Here is an 11,868-nt window from a genome sequence, read left to right on the forward strand (position 1 = left end):
GTAAATAAAAGTACAAACTTTAATTAAATTTTTTCATAATAGATATTTAAAATAATTTTCTTTATAAAATAGCCTTTATTGCATTGATATTTATCCTTTCTTTTTTCGTAATTTAACACTCAAAAATACTTTTTTAAAAGCACTAATTGAACACAATTTGTTAGTATAAGCACTCAAAATTACTTTTCAAATGAATTAGTTAAGTACAAATTATTTCACACCAAAAATACTTTTTAGCCGTTTGGCCAAACATGTTCTAAACATTCAATGTTTAGACACTGATGATTGCAAGTAATACTTATAATCTGATGGGCAAATAAATGCAAAAAAAGAAAACAGTACTAATAAAGAAAAGGTTTGAGCATTTAAATTGTTTCAGTAGACAGTAGGCATATCATCAGAGAAGAGTTGGGGAGATTTTCCATTACCAGCCCAACTGAGAAATTCATAGTAGAGAAACCCCATTTTGTTTCTTGAAGGTAATTTTTTTCCCCTTGCTACATTCTCTGCTCACAATTATGTACTTCCTTCGTCCCAATTTCTACGGTGTTGGTTGACTTGTCATGAAATTTAAGATAGAAAAGAAAATTTTTGAAACTTGTGATATAAATATTTGTGTGGCCATAAATTATGTCATTAAGGTAAAATACACATTGAAAAGTTAAATTGTTACGGTATATAGAAATGCATTATTCTTTTTGGTCCCAAAAAGGAAAGTGTGTCACATATGAGAATCTACACTTACAAAAGAACAAGTTATTATAAAGTTGCTTGATCAACTGCATGACTAGTCTATTGAGATGTTTCTGGACAGGGTGAAGCTTGGTACTCTTTTTCTCCAGAAAATTTTGTGGGAAGAAGTTGATTGAACTTTATTTAGAAAAATTCTGGTCCTTGTAGATGGTAATATTATTTTGTAGTTTCTTGTCTTTCGATTCTGTTTCTGTTTGTTGCTTTTGTACTTTGACTATTATATTATCTTGTTGTAGTATAGTTGTGTTAATGTATGTTGTTTTTTCTCTTGAGCCTAGGGTCTATTGGAAATAACCTCTACATTTGAGGTAAGGGGAAGGTCTGCGTACAATCTACCTTTTGTCTGTTGTTGTGGATTTGGCCCTTTTGCATTTGATGAAATTCTAAATGGTTTATATTCTACGTCTAACAAGCAAAAATAGCTACCTTTCCCATGAAATTTGCATTGTGACTAACTTATGCAGCGAACCCATTTTGAAATTTTCAGAAAGCACTTATACCCTCAACTCTCTATAATAAGCACTTTTTAAATGAAATAAGCACTTTTGACTTCCTCCTTAATTTGTCTTGTGTTCTTTGAGCCCATTTTGAAATCTTTGTTTGGTTGAAGTTTGAAATTTTTGCTTTCTAGTGGATTATGTCATGACCCTTTTGCATTTAATGAATTTTTTCCTTCTTTGCCAATATCATGTTTCACTAGAAAAGTATCTAAAAACCTATTGCTACTTTCTATTTTGTTGAAAATTCCTTGTTGACACCCTATTTCATTAATTAAATCCTATGACTTATACAGCCATCATATGTTTAACTTTATCTTTTATGATGATACGAAGGGTAGAAGGTTAGTAGGTAGGAGTGCGTGCATGCTAGTAGGTAGGTGTGTTATCCTTACTAGTAGTCGTACTTCTGCGCTTGTACTTTCTTGGATTTTTGTTCATATCTATTGTTTCGGGTAGATTGATTGTAGTAGTATTTTGTGGTAGTATTGTTCTATTACTTTCTGTTGTTTTGTTATTCTCTATTGTCTCTTGTACTTCTATTACGTCTTTTTCTAGACTGTTTTTGTCTTGAGCCGAGGGTCCATCGGAAAAAACCTCTCAACCTCAACTCTGAGGTAGAGATAAGGACTGCGTACATTCTACTCTCCGGAAATACATTAGGTATCTTGTTGTTGATGATGATGGTGATATGAAGAGGAGCAGAGACTATTCTGCTTGAGATAGCCTACATAGATGTATTGCTTTTTTGCTGACTCAGACATAGATAATGCCTTTTAGTACATTCAGAGTTGATAAGAAACTCCATTTAATTTTACATTATTTCTTGATCAGATTTTTTATTTTATAGATTGGTACCCTTCTTAGGAAAAAAAAAAAAAAGGAAAAAGGGTCAATATCCTCTACTTTAAAAAATTGGTCAAATTTATCTTCCATCATACTTTGGGATTATATATACCCTGCCGTTATTAAAGTTTACATATGTACCCCTCAACTAACAGAATAACCCAATTCATTTTAACTGACCCGTCTTTTAATTTTAAAACCAAACCCGACCCAAGAACAAACAAATACCCACCATAGGCATTTTCTCACATACCTAAGGCTTCCATCCTCACTTCTGTAGGATGAATTTTCCCAACAAAATTGCTCCCCTTTCCCAACAAAATTCTGTAGGATGAATTTTGAGTATGAATTACATGGTGAAGTTATTGTAAACCAAATTAATGTAGTAGAGTTACCGAACTCTGAGTATGCAAGCCGAAGGAAAAGATCTTCCCCAGAATACGAATAATCCTGCATATCTAAAAGATCGCTAGAGCACACCAAACACCTAATTCTCGCCACATAAGCATAAGCAGTGCAAGAACAATTGTTTAAACACAATCTTTCACATTCACTTGCACTGTCAAGGCGAAAAATAGCAGCAAGATCAGGCAGTTTTAGTCCACTAAACTTCAAAAAGCCGTCCTGCAGTCCAACTCCAGGAGACGATATATTTCCCTTTTGCTGACACAGTAATTCAGTTCGCCTCACACAACCACCTGTCCAGTTTCCTTTGGCACAAACCCTGTTAAGCAGCTGCAAATTAGGGACTTATTCTTGCCGCAGATTGCTGAAGGTCCACATGGTGGATGTACTATTTTAGAATAAACTTCCCAAGCTGGAGCTCCATCGGTCCACTGCACAACTTGAACAGATCCTGTAGACTGAAGCTCCCCGAAAGTCAGGAATGAAGTATTTGGAAGAAAGGTGAATATGTGGTTCCCTCTTGAAAGTCTTGCTGAAAAACAAACTGAATTACATAGGCCGCTGCATATATAAAGGGCAGTCCAATGAACTTCAGTCCATTCCACTCCCCGGTTCTGTAGTAGGGAGTAAATTTGTTCCATATGAAGAACTGAGGAGAAAGTTGCTCCGAGATTCCAACAGAAAAATTTCCGGTGAGGGGTCATTTTCCTTCTGCCAAGAAGACAAGAGCCATCTCTTACAAGAGCCATCTCTTCCCAGTTATCCTGTTAAAAACCTATTCTCATTCCTGTTAAAATTCATCCTACAGAATTTTGTTGGGAAAGGGGAGTAATTTTGTTGGGAAAATTCATCCTACAGAAGTGAGGAAGGAAGCCTTAGGTATGTGAGAAAATGCCTCTTGTGGGTATTTGTTTGGTCTTTTAATATGGGTCGGGTCGGGTTTGGTTTTAAAATTAAAAAACGGGTTATTTAAAATGAATTGGGTTATTCTGTTAGTTGAGGGGTACATATGTAAACTTTAATAACGGCGGGGTATATAAAACCCCAAAGTATGATGGAGGGTAAATTTGGTCAATTTTTCAAAGTAGAGGGGTATTTTTGACCCTTTTCCCAAAAAAGAAAGTTCTCGAAAAGAAGGTTCTCGAAGATTGTACATTACTTCATTATGGCAACTGAAGATAAAACACTGTTTTGTTTCTGTCACTGGGGTAGGAAAAGTAAGGTGCTTCCAGATGGATCAACTTTGTATGTGGGAGGTATTACCGTCAGATTATTGTGAAAACTGGCATAAAGTATAATGATTTTGTGAATGCAGTTTTTGACCAATTATGCTTTGATCCTTCAGATAAGATCTTGCATTTTACTGTGAAGTTTGATAGGTCGCAATTGATACAGCTGAGCGACCAAGAAGATGTCAATTCTCTATTACAGTTTAATGATGGTTATGCACATGTCTATGCATCAGGTTTGGAGAAGGAGCCTTATTCTATACTGCCATCAGTTGGTGCGGAAAAAGTTGAACTTACTGTTGATTCAGATTCGGAAGCAGACACAATAGCTGATAGTGTTCTTCCAGAGGTATATGATTATCATGATGCAGAATTTAGTGATTTTGACAAGCATAGAGCACAAGATTGCTTTGCAAGGGATCAGATCTGGGCTTGTTTTGATACAGTTGATGGAATGCCAAGATTCTATATGCACATTAGGAAGGTGGTACAGAGTCCTGAATTTAAGGTGTTGTTCAGTTGGCTTGAGGCTCATCCGGAAGATCAGAAGCAAAAGGCTTGGGTGAGGGCAGAGTTGCCTGTTGGCTGTGGGAAATTTAGATGTGGGAGTAAACAATTCACATTTGATCGACTTATATTTTCTCATCAAGTGCATTGCGAAGTGGACAAAACAGGTGTTCACATTATATATCCTAGGAAAGGGGAAACATGGGCTGTTTTCAAAGATTGGGATATTAGTTGGAGTTTGATCCAGATAATCATAGGAAGTACAAGTATGAAATTGTGGAGATTCTTTCTGATTATGTTGTGGATGTTGGTGTCCAAGTTTGTTATTTAGAAAAAGTGACCAGATTTGTTAGCCTTTTCCAGCGAACAAGGCCGTAGACTGAAGTTAATACATTCTTTATAAAGCCAAATGAACTTTATAAGTTCTCTCATCGAATTCCGTCTTTCAAAATGACTGGAACTGAACGAGAGAGTGTTCCGGCAGGATCATTTGAACTTCACCCTATTTGTCTTCCGTACAATTCCAATGATATTTGGTACCCCGGGAAAGTTAAGGAAGACTGCAGGACCGCAAATTCTGAACCTGTAGAAAATGTTCAGCCTGTAGCGGCATCTCTGAAGTCAGGGGACTTGAATGTCATCCAGAATGCTATTAATGGAGATTCTGTTAAGGTTCAGGTATCAGCTAACGAAATGAACATCTCTGAAAAAAAGCGACCTCAGATGAGCTCTTGTTATGCAAATGATGGTGATTTTGTACATAGTTGTGTTAAAAAAACCCGTCAATCAATTCCCGACATACCAATTAATTTGTCATGTGAAGCTGATACAAAGTTGCATTCACGCACAAAGAGCTTTGATCTCAGCGACACCTTTGAAGAATTCTTTTGTGATTTTAAGATGGACAGATGTAGGGAAATGTTTGAAGTAAATCAGGTATGGGCTGTTTATGCTAGAAATAGTACATTGCCGAAGACATACGCGCTGGTTAAGAAGATAGTTTCTGTGCCATTCAAATTGCATGTAGTCCTTCTTGAAGTATGTGCAGGGCCTGATAATGCTGCTCAGTCGGTTTGTGGAACGTTCGAAGTCGAGAATGAAAAGTATCTAGTCTTTGGTCCTATCTCATTCTCCCATGTGGTGAAAAGCAGTATCTGTTAATGAAACCAGATTTGATATTTATCCAAGAGGAGGAGAGATTTGGGCAATGTACAAGTGCTTGAAAAAATCAGGTTTCGGTACAGACAAGTTTGAGTATGAGATAGTAGAGGTCATTGAGAATTCAAAAGATAACCGGATACAAGTTTCGTCCATGGTTCGTGTGAATGGTTTTAAGTCGGTCTTTATTAGCTCTCAAACATCAAATTCTGTTATTTTAGAAGATGAATTTTGGAGGTTCTCTCACCAGATCCCGGCATTTCTGTTGACTGGGGAAAAAGCAGGGGTTTTGAGAGGATTTGGGAGCTTAATCCTACTTCAATACCGTGTACTCTGTAAAGTGATGCACTAGTTGTAGTGTGAATTGATGGGATTGGTTCTCCTAGACTAACACACCGGATGGCCTATTGTTCTCGATGATTAAGGTGGAACATACCTATAGAGAGGACAAGATGGATGTCTAGTTTTTTGAAGTTTGCATATTTATGATACCTCTCTCCTGTTTGCCATTGTTGATAGTCGTCATCCTTCTCTATTTTCTTTTCTTTCTAGTTCTGAAGCTGATTGGAAAGGAAGATGTAAGTATGTAATCAAACCTTCATAAAAGAATATGAGAGGACTGTTCTGTCTTATTTTTAGTTGACTTCTTATCATGCGGACGATTTGACTCACTGATTCATTATTCAGTACTTATTTATATTTGTTCAGTATTTTAGTGGTATGGACTGCATACACTCTACCCTACTCTACCCTCCTCAGATCGCATTTGTGGAAATACACTGAGGTATGTTGTTGCTGACAGAAGAGCTGTTACTCCAATGGGTCGGTGTATTTGCTAATTTGGATTAGAAGATATTCTTTTAGGGAGTGATGCCTGTCATGTGAGATGAGAAGTAAAGTGAAACATCAATATATATTTTAGGGAGTGATTGTCTGTCAGAGATTATCTACCTTTGTTTTCTGGATGAACTGCCTCCTCTCTTTTCCTTGGGAGGAACCTTGCTGCCTCACTTTCTTCTAGTTCAGATTTTGAACACTTATTTAGCTATCAAGGTGCGCAAAATTATATATCGTTACTTCATGTCAATTTTATTTCCTTTACCACTACCTCGTGGAGATAGAGAAGCTACTAACCTTCTATCCTAATATGCATCTTCCACACCCTGTTCATATCAATTTTATTTCCTTTACCACACTACCTTGTGGAGATAGAGAAGCTACTAACCTTCTACCTAATATGCGTCTTCCACACCCTCGTTTCTAACCCTCCTATCTAAGGTCATGTCCTTGGTAACGTGAAGCTGCCACATGTCCTATCTCGGTTGAAGAATGAATATAAAAATAGTCAAGCAACACCAGGGGCGGATCTAGGATTTTCAGTGAGGGGTTCAGTAGTACATATATGGACTAGTCGAAGGGGTTCAGCCTCTATTATTTATACATAAATTTTTTTTTACCATGTAAAAATAGTATAATTTTTCGACGAAGGGGGTTCCAATGAACCCCCGGAATACATGTATATCCGCCACTTAGCAACACCATAGAAGCACTCAAGGTAAATGAAGATACACACACAGCGAAATTAAATCCTCAACTCAGTCTGACTTCTGAGTGTTAGTAATCAAAGTTAGAAACTTTATACTCCCTTGGTTTCAAAATAAGTGGTGCTTTGGCTCATTTCAGTCTCATTAAGAAAAATAATAACTGTAAGATACAATTTACTAACAAGAAGTAGTTAATATTAGGACACTGTAAAAACCAATCAAGTACTATTTTTGTCTTGAAACACTTATTTTGGGATAATGCCCTTAGCTTTTTCTCAAAGGATATCTATTTTAGGGTGGAGGGAGTATTATAGAAAAGCAAAAATACAGTAAGACCAAAGTTGTCATATTCTATGATTACAAAAGACAGCCCATGCAGCTCCCCTTATGCTCCATTTGGTAATCCATTTTCTTTAATCCCATTTTCCTCATTTTCCTCCTCCTCATCAACAGACTCCACTTGTGTTATTTCCACTTTCTTAGTCTTTTCCTCTTCCTTCTCTTTTATCTTTTTGTGAAGAAAATTAATCAACCCTTTAAGAGAATACTCAACTTCATCTTCCTTCAACAGTTGCTCCGCCACTTCTGCTGGTGTCACATAGGCTATGTCAATCAATTCCTCAATTTCTTTGAACAATTTATGATCTTTGATTCCCAAATAATTTGAAGCAAGAAGTTTGAAGCCACAAGGTGTGCAATATGCCATGTGAATGTGCACGTCCATTCGGCCAGGTCGCAATAATGCAGGGTCGAGTTTCTCAATGTGATTTGTTGTGAAAATTATGATTCTTTCGTCTCCACAGCTCGACCATATTCCATCTATAAAATTCAGCAAACCTGATAAGGTCACCTGCAAAACAAAATGGCGTTGTAAGGGAAAGTATTACAATACACTAATACCAAGTCCAAATTTTGCTAAAAAAAATTGACTCTTAAATATATTTCCATGGTAGTAAAAGCTTTTGAAAAAATGTTGACTAATCCGTATGTGGGGATGCAATACAGCAATTTGTTCCAAACTCCTTTCAAACTCCTGTCACATCGAAAAAATTCACACAAAAAAAGAAAAATAATTCCTATTCAATTAATGGTAATTGATCAAAACTCATTGTTCCACTTGGCCATGCCCCGGCTACAAATTTCATACCAAAGTCCATAGCCCTAATTTTTTGATGTGGTATTCAAAACACACAGCCCGATTAATCTGAGTTCATGCCTAGTAGGAATAGTAAGATAGGAAATGGAAAATAAAATACTAACTTACCGTGCCTCGTTCCTGACGAAAACCATTAATTGAACGAACAGCACCTCGATGAGCCAAATTATCTTGCAAGTCAATGGTACAATCAATGTCCTCAACAACCAAAATGGACTTATTGGCTGTGGCAACCAACAACTTCCGTAATCCTGAGTTCCCCCACACCGCAGACAACTCCAAATCATATATGTCGAAGTTCAAATAATTTGCCATCGCAGCAATCAAGCTCGATTTTCCAGTTCCTGGAGGGCCATACAACAAATACCCTCTTTTCCATGCCTTTCCCACTTTCCTATAATGGTCTTTCCTCTTCACAAATCTTTCCAAATCCTTCAAGATCATGTCTTTCTGGTCTGATTCCATCGCGATTGTCTCAAAAGTGGCAGGATGATCAAGATTCACAGGCGTCCACATTTCATGTAAACTGTGCATTCTCTCGCAATCTACCGTGTGAATCTTGATCGTCTTGTTTTCATGTTTTTGCAATTTTGCTTCTTTCATGATGTATGGCAAGTAAGAATTAAGGACAAGGTCCTTGTTTTTCTTGTGAAATGTGAGCTCAAAGGACCTGATTTCAGATTTTAGAGTGGAATTCATATCCCTGGGATTATAGAAGTGTTTAGACTCTGTTTGTCTGCATAGCCAAATCCACTTGAATGTCTGTCCATTATAAACATCGGTTACCTGTCGGAATAAAACCTTAAGATTAAAAACTAGAGCTTCTTCGCAAGAACTATTACGTCAAATTTTCAAGAAGGTAAAGTAAGGGTGTGTTTAGTATAAGTTTTCCTATAAATATTTTCTTCGAAAATAAGTAGTTTTCTTACAGACTCGCAACCATGACTTCCGACCCTGACCCAGGAACCGACTCTCGATCCTGACCTTGACCCCCAACTCTAACTCCTGACCCTGACTTGAGACTCAACTCTCGATCCCATGCTAAAACATGACTACCAACCCTGACCTGAGACCTGACATTGGGACATCGACCAGGGACCCGAATCCCGATCTTGACCCTTGATCCAGGATTCGACTCTAGAATTTGACCGAGGATCCAACCTAGATTCGAGAGTCGGGCTTGAGTTGAAGTTGGGTCCTCGGTTGGATCGGGAGTTGTTTCCCGATCGAGGTCTCATTCCGCGTCTCGGATCAGATTAGGTGTTGAGGTTGAAAGAGAGTTTTCAAAAATATTTTGCTTAATTATTTTATGTAGGAATGTCATGAGGCTGAAAGAGTTTTGGAAAAAACCACTTAAGTCAACTAAACATGAAACACACCCTAAATCTGGAAGCTTACGTTATTTCATAAATACAGAAGATCTTTCAGTCAAGATATGAATTTTAAAGAAGACAACTTTCACTTTTCCAATGGTGCATTATTAGGAAAAGGAGATTGTTAGAGTATGTGACCCAAATTTTGTTGATTGAAATTCCTCCTCCCTTGCCCGTGGTGTTTCCTGTCAGGGGTTTTCATGTAAATCTGTGTCTTCTTCTTGTTTTCTTTTGCTTTGTGGTATTGCTTATTCTGTCCGATCGTAACAGGAGTCATATGTATGATGTGGAGACCATAACACTATTTGTAGATGCATAGTTAGTTCGTTTTAAATTGACCTGGTTTATCATTAATAATATTAGCAATATTTCTCCCAATAGAGACATACAGCACATACACACACACGCAACACATGAAAACACAAACTTTATGAAGTTTCTTACGCACAAATAACTTTGAGCACTAAGTGGACTGCCAGCCAACTATAACATGAAATTTATCATTATATAAATGTGCAACACATTACCTCCTCATTACGTTCCATGGTGATGTTGAAATTCTTCTCCTTCTCAGGCTTACTGATTTTAAGTCGATGGATGTTAGGGGACAACTTGTTGCCCAAATAAATCTCAGCAGCTTCATAAATTTCATTGTTGACCAGACCATCAAATTCGTCAATCACCATTGTTCGCTGATTCGAGAACATGGTGAACATGTTTTTGAGTCCATAGAAGAGATAGTCATGGAGTTCCCGAGGGATATAGTCTTGGGCTATCGTACGAACCAACATGGCTGTTGCAGCAACGGAGCCTACTGTCGATAAAACAGTCTTGGCTAGGGCCATTTTCGATTCTGCTGATGAAGAGGACATGTTTTTTAAGGGCTTTTTGGCTAGTGGGTGGTCAAGGTTTTGTTGTTAAGTGTTCTGTGGCAAATGTGTGACAAAAATAGTAAGCAGTATGTTGATTCTTGATTATTTTTTTTTCTGATCTACAAGAAGGTGAGGGGAAATAGGGTGCATTTGCAATTCATGAGAATAATGGTAAATTTATATAGGAAAATCATGTGAAGAAATGAGTGAGAAATTGGCCAGAGGAAATAGGAAAAAATTGCACCGAGACTAACAATAGTAGTAGGTGGTATTGACTATGTAGACTTTGAAACTTTCCTATATGTGCCCACTACAATTTCCTTACAGTTTCCATCTTTCGTCAATATTTCAACAGCAGTATTTTGGGGGGTGAGAAATCCTGGGAGTAACTGGTAAAGTTGTTATCGTGTGATCAGGAAGTCACGAGTTCAAGCTTTGGAAACAATCTTTGGCAGAAAAGCAACGTAAGCTTGCATATAATACACTCTTATGGTGAGGCTCTTGATTGCATATAATATACCCTTGTAGTAGACTCTTCCCCGAACCCTGTATATAACGGCAGCTTTAGTGCACCGGGCTGCCCTTATTTTGGGGGCAAAGCTATAACCCATGAAAGATAGTCAGTTGAATACGTTTTTGCTAAAATAGAGCGTTTATGAGTCGAATATTACTTTTTATATGGAACACCCTTAACTAAATTTTTAATTTTACTAATGTCATCATGACATGTTCCTATTTGCCAATTCATAAAAGGTATTATTGGGAAAACTAATATAAAGTTAACATTAACAAAGGTTATTGGGAAATAAGACTACATAAGCTTATGGAAACGAAATACTTCTCAAATTTTGAAAATTACCACTCATTTTAGTCAACTATATCGTACTCCATTCGTTTCATTTTATTTGTTATCTTTCTTTTTTTATCCGTTTAAAAAAAGAATGTTATCTTACTATAATTCAAAACAATTTAACTTAAAAATTTTCCTTTTTACCCATAATCAAATGATTTATAGCCAAAAAAAGAGGAAATGATAGCCACACAACTATATAACAATTATTTTAAATCACAAATTTTAAAAGTCTTTCTTTTTTTATTAAACACCGTGCCAAATCAAATATTGTCATACAAAATAAGATGGAGAGAATATTTATTTTTCTCCAAACAGACTAAATTGAATATAGGGTCTCTCTGAAGTGTAAAGAGGGCTGTTGAATTGATGGATCTATTCAATTCTAACGCGTTAGAAAGAAGAAAATCAATCATTTTCCAACCCATCTAAAATTTGTTTGGGTTTTTATCTATAACTTATATCTATATCTATAATTTATAATCTATAATCTATCTATAATCTATAATCTATATCTATAATCTATAATTTATAATCTATTAAAAGTGTGAAGGCCCTTTAAAAAGCGATTTGAACTTTTTATCCTTCAGACTCTTCTTTAGACAAAACTGTCTTTTCACTATTTTTTAAATTTATTATTTAATTATTTTTATTATATTAACTAACTTCCTAAAATAT

At 36.5% G+C, this 11,868-nt stretch overlaps 2 protein-coding genes across 5 annotated transcripts; one reads left to right on the top strand and one right to left on the bottom strand.

The window, feature by feature from the left end:
• Positions 1-359: 359 nt before the first annotated feature.
• On the top strand, positions 360-6,054 carry LOC107868147. Of its 4 annotated transcripts, none has more exons than XM_016714745.2 (2): positions 3,374-3,757; positions 3,967-6,054. In XM_016714745.2, the coding sequence occupies exon 2, from the start codon at positions 4,688-4,690 to the stop codon at positions 5,396-5,398; it is 711 nt and encodes a 236-aa protein (XP_016570231.2). In that variant the 5' UTR covers positions 3,374-3,757; positions 3,967-4,687; the 3' UTR covers positions 5,399-6,054. The 4 variants fall into 3 exon arrangements, with proteins under 4 accessions (XP_047267707.1, XP_016570233.2, XP_016570231.2 ...); XM_047411751.1 differs by lacking the exon at positions 3,374-3,757 and adding an exon at positions 360-479; XM_016714747.2 differs by having other exon boundaries at positions 3,250-3,380.
• Positions 6,055-7,045: 991 nt separating this feature from the next.
• LOC107868146 (protein HYPER-SENSITIVITY-RELATED 4-like) lies at positions 7,046-11,012 on the bottom strand. Its single transcript, XM_016714744.2, has 3 exons — positions 9,996-11,012; positions 8,204-8,881; positions 7,046-7,789 (listed from the first exon to the last, which is right to left on the bottom strand). The coding sequence occupies exons 1-3, from the start codon at positions 10,338-10,340 to the stop codon at positions 7,325-7,327; spliced, it is 1,488 nt and encodes a 495-aa protein (XP_016570230.1). The 5' UTR covers positions 10,341-11,012; the 3' UTR covers positions 7,046-7,324.
• Between the last annotated feature and the right edge of the window lie 856 nt (positions 11,013-11,868).

This window comes from Capsicum annuum, chromosome 4 (assembly GCF_002878395.1).
Source record: "Capsicum annuum cultivar UCD-10X-F1 chromosome 4, UCD10Xv1.1, whole genome shotgun sequence".
Classification (NCBI taxonomy): Eukaryota; Viridiplantae; Streptophyta; class Magnoliopsida; order Solanales; family Solanaceae; genus Capsicum; species Capsicum annuum.